The sequence below is a fragment of the Nannospalax galili genome, unplaced genomic scaffold, assembly GCF_000622305.1.
Source record: "Nannospalax galili isolate Female #2095 unplaced genomic scaffold, S.galili_v1.0 scaffold205, whole genome shotgun sequence".
Classification (NCBI taxonomy): domain Eukaryota; kingdom Metazoa; phylum Chordata; class Mammalia; order Rodentia; family Spalacidae; genus Nannospalax; species Nannospalax galili.
Genome location: NW_008353921.1, coordinates 1,234,179 through 1,244,408, shown reverse-complemented (window position 1 = coordinate 1,244,408; position 10,230 = coordinate 1,234,179). Strand labels below are relative to the sequence as shown.

General features: G+C 41.6%; 1 protein-coding gene across 6 annotated transcripts in view; it reads left to right on the top strand.

The window, feature by feature from the left end:
• The window catches only part of Ptprt (protein tyrosine phosphatase receptor type T), a 1,217,152-nt gene that overhangs the window by 784,799 nt on the left and 422,123 nt on the right, over positions 1-10,230 (top strand). For all 6 annotated transcript variants that reach the window (XM_029554985.1, XM_029554983.1, XM_029554981.1 and 3 more), the window contains one exon: positions 1,136-1,432. In XM_029554985.1, the coding sequence (XP_029410845.1) occupies positions 1,136-1,432 (297 nt within the window). The remainder of the gene's footprint in view (positions 1-1,135; positions 1,433-10,230) is intronic.

Genomic DNA, 10,230 nt, shown 5'->3' with positions numbered 1-10,230 from the left:
AAAAGTAGAAAGTAGATTCAAAGACATTATATAACTTGATAAAGTCCCATTAGCATAGGGATGAATGGCGATTTAACCTCTATGCTGAACTATACTTGGTATTATAATCAGTTTTGCACAAAATCATCCTCATGTAAGATGTAAGACATAAATACATTATGTGGAGATTATAAAATAAGACATGATCTATGTTATATATGGAGATCTGGGACCAAAAATAGTGGGTAAGAGGGAATGGGGGGGGGCAGTCTGGGTACTGAAGACAGGTAGGATGATGTCTGTGGCAACAATGGGGAAGAAAGGTGAACTTTTAATACATTATGTGGAGATTATAAAATAAGACATGATCTATGTTATATATGGAGGTCTGGGACCAAAAATAGTGGGTAAGAGGGAATGGGGGGGCCAGTCTGGGTACTGAAGACAGGTAGGATGATGTCTGTGGCAACAATGGAGAAGAAAGGTGAACTTTTGTGTAAGATATTAGGAAATTATACATTATGCTATGCGTGAAAGAGGGACAAATTCAAAGGCCAAGTTCATGAGGCATACTGACCATGTGGATAGACTGGCTGTTGAATGCCAATGACATCACCAAAATTCCAGCTTGTGCATCTGAATGTTTTTCACAGAAAAGGATGTAACTAAATTAAATAAAGAGGCAGACTAAAACTCTACCAGCCATCTAAGTCAGTGCATCCTTTATGTACAGTTGATAGCACCTCAGATGGTTCACAGTGGTACGTTGATGAAGCCTTAAGAACTGAACAGTTTTTACAGTTGATTTGTTTCATGGAAAAAGATGTATGACAAATTTTTACTCCATGCATTGATGCTAGATATTTGTACTTAAATAAGAATAAAGAAATTGATTTATAAAAAATGTCATATAAACTGTGTTGCACGTGACAAAAGTCACATAGGCATAGGGAGAGGATGAGTTACAGTCGGAAGAGCAACAACATCCACTTGCCTCCTGACAGTCTTCTCAGAGTTCTTGTGTCTAAACTGTGTTGCACGTGACAAAAGTCACATAGGCATAGGGAGAGGATGAGGTACAGTCGGCAGAGCAACAACATCCACTTGCCTCCTGACAGTCTTCTCAGAGTTCTTGTGTTGTGCATGTGTCTTTCAGACCCTGTGCATGGCCCACAGAATGTGGAAATTGTGGACATTCGAGCCCGGCAGCTGACCCTGCAGTGGGAGCCCTTTGGCTATGCAGTGACCCGATGCCACAGCTATAATCTCACCGTGCAATACCAGTACGTCTTCAACCAGCAGCAGTATGAAGCCGAGGAGGTGATCCAGACCTCTTCCCACTACACCCTGCGGGGCCTTCGGCCCTTCATGACCATCAGGCTGCGGCTGTTGCTGTCCAACCCTGAGGGCCGGATGGAGAGTGAGGAGCTGGTAGTGCAGACAGAGGAAGATGGTGAGTGAGAGAGGCCACTTTACTGGGGGATGGTGAAGCTTGTTCATGGGCCGTGCCAGTCAGTGATGAGGATTTTATTTTTTCTCCATTTTGTGTATGTTTGTGTGTGTGCAGATGTGTGTGTGTGGGGGGTGCATGCACATATAGATGTATGCATATGGAAGCCAAAGGTTGATGTATGATATTTTCATTTACTTTTCCGCTTGATTTTGGGGGACAGACTCTCTCACTGGGCTCACTGATATGGCCAGACTGGCTGTCCAGCAAGCCCCAGAGATTTTCCTGTCTCCGTTGCCCCAGAAATGAAGATACAGGCATGTGCTGCCCCTCCCCATTTTTTATGTGGATGCTAGGGATCTGAACTCAGGTCTTCATGCTTGAGTGGTGAGCACTTTACTAAGAGCCTTCTTCCTGGCCACTTTCTTCCATCTTTAATTTTTCTACATCCCCACTAAAGGACCATGCAGGCTATGCATTGTGCAACACCCAAGGGATGGTGTTACCACAGGCAATGATAACTGCTGTAGATATGTGCTCCTGTGGACTCTTTTGTGGCCCCCATCCTTGCCTCATTTCCTATCAGCTTCTCCAGTCAAGGCTTTACTCCACAGATGCCTCCTGAAAGAAGCATCGTTTAAACATGCTGAGATTGGAAGTCAGACAACTTGATTCTCTACAAATTAAAAGTAAAATAGCTTAAAGCTTAACATGCAATCAGAAACCATTAGTCCCTTGGATGTCCCGCAGGTATCTCAAATACAATGTATTGAAAAATGAGCGATCTTCTCTTCTAGACCACCTTACCTTCCTGTGTTCCCCATTTCAGTTATCTTCTCCTGGGAGCTCAAGACAGAGTCTGGAAAATCAGCACAGGGGTCCCCGTTTCTCCTACCTCCCCGCACCCTACAGAGGTCTAAGGAGTCTGTTTCCTGCAATGTATCTTCTGGCATGCCTTTGTACTTGTTGCTCCTGAAATGTGAGCCTCTTGTGAACCCAGAAAAAATAACTTTATCTCTCTGTACTTACTCATGCTGTCTTTTCTGCTCAGACTGCTCTCCCCCTCCATGTTTGCATGACAGAAATCTCTTGATCCTTCAAGACTTTGCTCAAATGTTACTTCCCCCAGAAGCTTTTTTAGACTGCCTCCAATTTCCTGGATGTTTCTCCCCAGGTTTCCACTATAGTCTACATGTAAATCCACACGGTAGCTATCTTACTGCTGGCATAGAACTTGCCATTTATAAGACTTACCTAAGAAACACATCTCTTTGTGTGTATTTCACTTTCCTCCTCAGCTAGGCTGCCTCTGGCCTTATGGGTGTCTCCTGTAGTTCTCCAGAATCTGACTCTGAGATGTAAATTTGTGTGCAAGTGATTAAGGAAGTTTCCCAGAAGAGACTGGGTAGAGTTAAAGAAGCAAGACAGGAGACTGGAGGGAGTCAAGATGCAACTTCTGGCTAAGTCCAGCCAAGACTCACAGCAAACTGGGCCTGCAGGCTAGCTCTCCAGGGAGAGTTGTTTATCACAGGTGTTCCAAGCCAAGAGTTGGAGCTACAGCATTCCCTGTTGATCCGGTTCTACTGGTTATATACAGCCCTTCTTCCAACAGGTAGAATTATACTATTTGAGAAGGTAGACTCTCCAGGCCAATATATCTGGGGCACACTCATTAACCTCTTAGGTACTTTGGTTTTCTTACCTCTGAAATGGAATTAGTGTTGATATCTACCTTGTAGTTTATTGTGAATATTAAAGAAAAGGGAGATAATGAAATTGGACAATATCCAGAAGTAAGTTTTCAACAAACATGGTTACTACATTTGTTCTAAACAAAGAAAGAAGAAAAAAAAAAACCCAAGATCCTGAGAAGGGAGTCTCTGGTACACACAACTTAGAAGTCACTCAGATGTTAAGGGACACCTCTCCAAGTTCGTGCCACTGTAGAAGGTACCCTGTAGACTTTCAAGGAGAGGCAGTCTGCAAGGGTCCTGATTGAAAAAGCAGGGTAGGGGGCAGAGAGTGGTTTAGTGGATACTGTTCCCAGGGGATCCCCTAGTATTGACAAAGAGGAGCATCTGTTGAGAGTCACCACTGGGTCTGGTCAAGGAGCAGCACAAAGTGGGCCATTCTAAGCACCCCCCCCCGCTTTGGATTGCACTGTGAGAATGACCGCCATATGTGTCAGCAAGTCTCAAGTCCTAGATTTAAGATATGTCTAATCCTCTCCCTTTCCCATTTTTACCACTAAGAAGAAAATAAACCACAAAGTCTTTATCAAAACAGTGTAGGAAGAGCAGTGCTTTAAAATTAAATTTATAGTAAACATCATTAATAAAACATCAATTCCTGCTCCAAGAGACATGTGGACATTAGCATATTAAAGATATGGTTCTGTAGCTCTTCTGAGTCCCTAGAAGAACTGGAAACTCTGGAAGATTTCAGCAGGGTGTGAATGCCCTTTGGGAAGTTTTTCTCTTTGTTGATGCACTGTCTCCGTAAGCTGCCCCTGGAAGTTCTCACGTTCCTGGCTGAGGCTACCCTGGCAGCCAGAGCTGCTTCAATAGCTGGGACTGAGGCGTGAGTCAACATACCTGCTGTGCACAGTCCCTGGAGACCATGACCAGGCTCCATTCTTCTTAGAGCTAGAAAGCATTGGCTCCTTTGCTGGGAAACTCATTCACCTTGAGGTTAAGCTAAGGATGGAGTGTGGTGCATACAGTTAATTGAAATTCTCATTAGGGAGTCAGAGAGCTGCCTCTCAGACTGAGCGCACTGACTTTGCATTGCTCTCATTCCTGCTCCATAAATGGACTTCTAGAAGGTTTGAAGGATCTCAGTTCCTCTGAAGGCCTACAAAGGAATCGCCTCCTAGAGAGGGAAGCTCATGACCCCTGAGCCACACAGCTTCACTGGGTAAATAAATGGCTGTTGATAACAGACTAAATAGATTCTTATTTTTCTCTTTTCTACAAATATCTCAGTCAAAATCACTCCCTCATTCCATGGTCTTTCTCTGTCTTTAACTGAACCACAGCCAAGGCCCTAGAGGTGGTCTGATTTAAGCTCCCAATTACTGAGTACCTATAATGCTCTAGACACTGGTAGCCTTGTTATATGCAATCGACTCTTGTATTTTTTTTGCCACAAATTTTATTGAATGATTCAAAGATACAGAAAAAAATTAAAAATTAGCATAAAAGAGACCTGTAAATCATTTACCCAGATTCAACTTTTGTTATCACTTCATTATATTTATTTTTCCAAATATATAACAGATATCATGACATGAAAATATCATATATAGATACATATTCTTTTTTGAATATTTTGTTACTTTTTAAATTTTATGTGTATGAGTATATTGCCTGCATGTGTAAGTGTACCTGTGTTGTGCAATGCCCTCGGAGGTCAGAAGGTAGAGTCAGATCCCCTGGAACTGGAGTCACTAATGCTTGTTAGCCACTATGCAGGTGCTGGGAACTGAACCCTGGTCCCCTGCAAGAACAGTCTGTGCTCCTAACCACTGAGCAATATGACCAGCCCCTAAATACATGTTCTTAATCATTTGAAAATCAGCGTAGAAATCTTGATATTTAACCCCTTAACTCTTCAATGTACATAACTTAAAAAAATCCTCATAAACATCCACAATATCATATAACATCTAAGAAAGGTAACATAATTTTTAAATAGCCCAATGTGCTACAATGCAACCACTATACCTACACCTGAGTCTCACGGAGCAACGGAACATAGACTAAGGGGTAAAGAAGAAACTAATGCATCTCTCAAATCACATTAATGAAACTCCCTCATGAAACAGAGGACAATGGACACAAAAGATCACAAATGACCAAAGCGTAAAGAGTCTGCAGAGTGTGGTCATTGTGGACTCCACAGGACTCCTATGTTAAACTCCACCCAAGGGCTCAGGGACCAGTTCATAAGAGGGAGTGGAAAGATTGTAAGAGCCAGGGAGGAGGTGCATGGCCGTATGGAAAGAGAGTCCTACAGGCTCCTGGGACCTTGTTCTCATAAACCTACAGCAGTGGTGTCAGCATGTGCAAGACCTATGCAAACTCAAGTAGACAAAACCCCAGTACAGATCTGTGGGCAACAAGCGCCAATCTTAGTGGAAGAATTATTGGCAGCTGATTACTGCTGGGTGAGGAAGACCTGATCTTCTTAAAGGGAAAGACTCTAGATAGGCTGCCTAGATCCCAATGAATGAGCTTGCACTGAGGAATGTCAGGAGACACTAACTTGACATGATAGGCCTTAACACAAATGACAGAATGTATGAATTCCATTGTGGGGGTGTGGGAGGTTGCCATGGGGAAGAGGGTGTAAGGATGATTAAGATCAACTAAGATGTGCTGTATGGAATAGACAAAAATTCAATAAAAATATTACAGAAAAGTAGCCCAGTGTGGGTCATCAAGATGGACGAACAGGAAAAAGCACTTGCCCCCAAGCCTGAAGACTTGAGTTTAGTCCTTGGGAGTGGAAAGAGAGAAAGGATGCCTGTGATGGAGGTCTCTTGACCTCCACTCTAGTGCTGGGATGCATATTCATATTCTCTCTCTCTCTTTCAATAAAGCAATATTTTTTGAATTTTTTGAGACGGGGTCTCACTGTGTAGTTATGACTGGCCTGGAACTCACTAGATAGAGCAGTCTGGCCTTGAATTCAGAGATCTGCCTGTCTCTGCCTCCTGAGTAAGGACTTAAAGGTGTGCACCACCAAATCTGGCCAGCTAAAAAAAAAGTAATTGCCCAATACACAATTAATTTCATATTTCTTCTAATGTTAAACTTGACTGTATGATTAAATCAGGACACAAGACATTTTGGCACTTTCTAATAGCAGTATATATTTCTCATTGTATCTTGTTGAGGGTTATGTAAGGTTGGGAGTCTCTCTGTGGTGATGTGGCATATAGTTAAGATGGAGACCACTACACTGTAAATACAGTGTGCTTTCCTCTCCTCTTTATAAAATTGCTCTTTTGTGACACTTTGAGATGGTTTGTGTCCTATTCACCCCGAATTGTTACTCAATGATTTTAATACTTCTTAATTACCCTACCTAAATCAATGATTACATTGGTGCTTATGAAAGGATGGGTTTTAAATCTGTCATCCCCACTATACTTATTAATAAGCACTTTCCTTCATAGAAGAAGCTTTTCCTCTCCCTCCTTGTGTTTGGGTTCTTGCTCATAGATCAGTCTCAATCTAGTGTGCTAAGCTCCACCACTGTCCGAATTCTTTTGGATGATCAAGTTGTCCTCACCATGGACTTGGGTTCTGTTGGTATGTCCCCACTAGTTAACCTTGTTTCTGGCACAACCCAGTACTCTAGACTATCATTGCAATGTTCCTGGCCCAGACATGAAGGCCACCACTTATCTAAAGGTTTGTGGTTGCTTCCAATGGGAGTAGCATCTTGGCCCTGAGACAGGTCTTGAGTGTGCTCAAGGGAGCAATAGTCCTTCTAGCCTTTTTAAGTATAAAGAGGCAGGGAAGATAATTTATCTTTTTTAAATCATGAGCTCATCCTGATTGAAATCCAACACCTCCAGATTCTTCTGTACATGTATAGATCTTCTTTTCTCCCAACAGTGAGGACCCTGATTCTCCACGTTCACTTTTTTATTCATTTACTCCATCCTCCAATACACAAAAACAGTCTCTAAATTAACCAACTCACCAGCAGCCAAAGAAACTACTAAATCAGGCAGAATATTCTGATTTTTCTGCCAGTAGTCTATGTACTGCCAAGGATATATATTCAAAATACTATTTTTTAAAGTTCAAAGTGCCATCTGTAATATTAATTTGGTACCCCATTAAGTTAATTTAATTTTAAAGGTTTCCTTCCTCCATGTTTTAAAAAGGAAATGCTGTTGCCTCATTTAAAAGTCAAAACTCAGGGCTGGAGAGATGGCTCACCAGTTAAGAGCACTGACTGCTCTTCCAGAGGACCTAGGTTTGATTCCCAGCACCCACATGGCCGCTACGAACCGTCCACATGGCCGCTACGAACCGTCCTTAACTCCAGTTCCAGGGGAATCTGAAGCCCTCTTCTTACCTCTGCAGCATTGCACGACACGGGTGCACTCACACACATGCAGGCAATACACGTAAAATAAAAATAATAAATAAAAGTTAAAAGATAAATTAAAAGTCAAAACTCTATAGAAAAAGTTTATTCCCTGTCGCTATCTTTTTTCACTATTCAGTTCACACCCAAAAGATCAAAAATTTTATTGGTTTATTTCATATAGTTCATTTAACAAAAGTAAATCACACTTTCTTCCTCTTCCTCCTGCCCCTCTCCTCTTTCGCATCCTACTCTTCCTCCACCCACCCCCGGTTGTACCACTGAACTATACCCCAGGTCTCTGTCCTCCTCCTTCATATTTCAAAGATAGCAAAATAAGAACTTCATAACCTGTGTTTATCACTTACTTTAGCCTAGAAATCACTTCATATCACCCCCCCCCATTTTTTTTTTTTGTTTGAGACAGAGCCTCGCTGTGTAGCCTGAGTTGGCCTAGAACTCTAGATAGACCATCCCAGGTTGGCCTCTGTCTCTGCCACCTGAGCTCTAGGATTAAAGGCACCACTACATCCTGTTTGAGTTCCCCATTCTTTTAATAGCTTTGTGGTCCTTCATGGTTCTGTGGATGAGTCCATTCGGTGCCCAATGGTAACTGCTTTAATTGCCTGCTATGTCTTACATTTTTTCATTTAGGTCATGAACTTCCCCTCAATTTCAGGTATCCTATTTGCTGATTGGTTGGCTGCTTGCTATAAAGAGGCACACTGTAGTGACACTGTAACAGATAGCCTTGTGCATATGTTGTTTGGTATTTGCGGAGATGTATCTTCAAGTAAATTCCTCACAGTGGGATTGCTGAAATCAGAAGTAAATGCACATTCAACTAGGCAATCTTTCATAGCAATCCTATCATTTCACCAGCAGTGTGAAATGATTTAATCTTCGCACCAAATACGAAGAAGCAAACAGCATTGTTTCCCTAGTGTACAATAAGAGAATCTAATTTTAATAATATATAAAACATAATTGATTGTAATAAGTAACAGTATAAATATATGAATATAATTTATATTTAATATGTTTAACCACATGTAGTAAGTATATTGTCCCAATATGGAAAAGCAAGCTTAAACTCAAATGCTTTCATATAAAGAAGACTGAAATAGCTCAGTACCTTTATTTTATATACATTTTAAAAATTATTTTTATGTGTATGAGTACTATGACTGCATGTATGTAAGTGCACCTATGTCGTGCAATGTCTGCTGAGGGCAGAGGAGGAGGGCAGAGGAGGAGGGCATCAGGTCCCCTGGAACTGGAGTTACGGACAGTTGTTAGCTACCATATGGGTGCTGGAATTTGAACCTGGGTCTTCTGCAAGAACAGCCAGTGCTCTTAACCACCGAGCCATCTCTCCAGCCCCTTGTATACATTTCTAATGAGCCCACTCATCTGGTTTCTCAGGTTGCAGTATGCCAGAAGGAGGATACATGCTGCCAGGAAGAGGTACATCTATCATAACAAGACCTGAAAAGAGGAAAGGAAGAGGAAAAGCATTAGAGGAAATAATAATGAGGCACAAGTCAAGCAGTCCAGTGTCAGACCATAAGGGAAAAAGCTATGCACCTTAGCAGATCCTAAAGGCCTCATTTCAGTTCAGTACATTGTAGATGTTTACAAAGATGACCTTGTGGTAGTGTAAGTATAGGGAGAAATGCAGTTATGTGTCTCGTATGTCCCCTGCGAGTTAGGCTTTGTTCTGGTGCTCTTCTTTCTTGTAGTCATTTGCCTAACACGGTGACGCAGATGGATGAGGAATTAATATGTCCCCTGATCTTTCCTGTGAGGTTTCCACTAACCATGTGGTATGAAATCCTAAACCTGGCCCAAGCCTCCCTAACACTCCCCCTGCTTTACTTTTCTCCACATCATACTTTACATTTATTTATTTAGTTTATTATCTGTCCCTCCAAGAGGAATGTAAGTTTGGTAGAAACAGAAACTTTGATTTGGTTTGTTCCCTACTGTATATTTCCCAGCAAGAAGAGCAATGCTCACTCATAATGTACTCATTAACTATTTGCTGAGTCAGTTTATGCATGAATATCTGACATCAAAGTCTATGCCACTATCATGACACGGTTCCTAAGTTGGGGGCACATGTGAGTCTTTTGGTGCATTCAACCCTGACTCATCCTGACTAAAGCTGATCATTAGCATCTCTTCTTGTCTCCAAATACAATAATACATTCAATCAGTAACACAAATGAACCATGGTTGGAAAATTTACACCATGAAAATTGGCAAACAAGTTATGATTTTTTTTTCCTTCCCAGAGAGCCATGTCAAAACATTTAGTGTGGGGCTGGAGAGATGGCTCAGCACCTAAGAGCACTGACTGCTCTTTCAGAGGACCTGGGTTTGATTCCCAGCACACACATGGTGGCTATGAACTGTCCTTAACTCCAGTTTCAGGAGAATCCGAAGCCCTCTCCTGACTTCCGCGGTATTGCACAACACAGGTACACTCACATGCAGGCAATACACTCATACACATAAAATTAAAAAAATAAATAAATAAAAAACATTTAGTGTGACATCACTATGTCCCTCAAAGGCTGTATTTGATGTCTTGAGCTATGAAAATTTATCTGGAAGAAATAACTTTCTGCCAATAAAACTAGAAAATAGGAGTAGACTAAAATGATGTGTTTCCAACTTTTCCTTTTTAT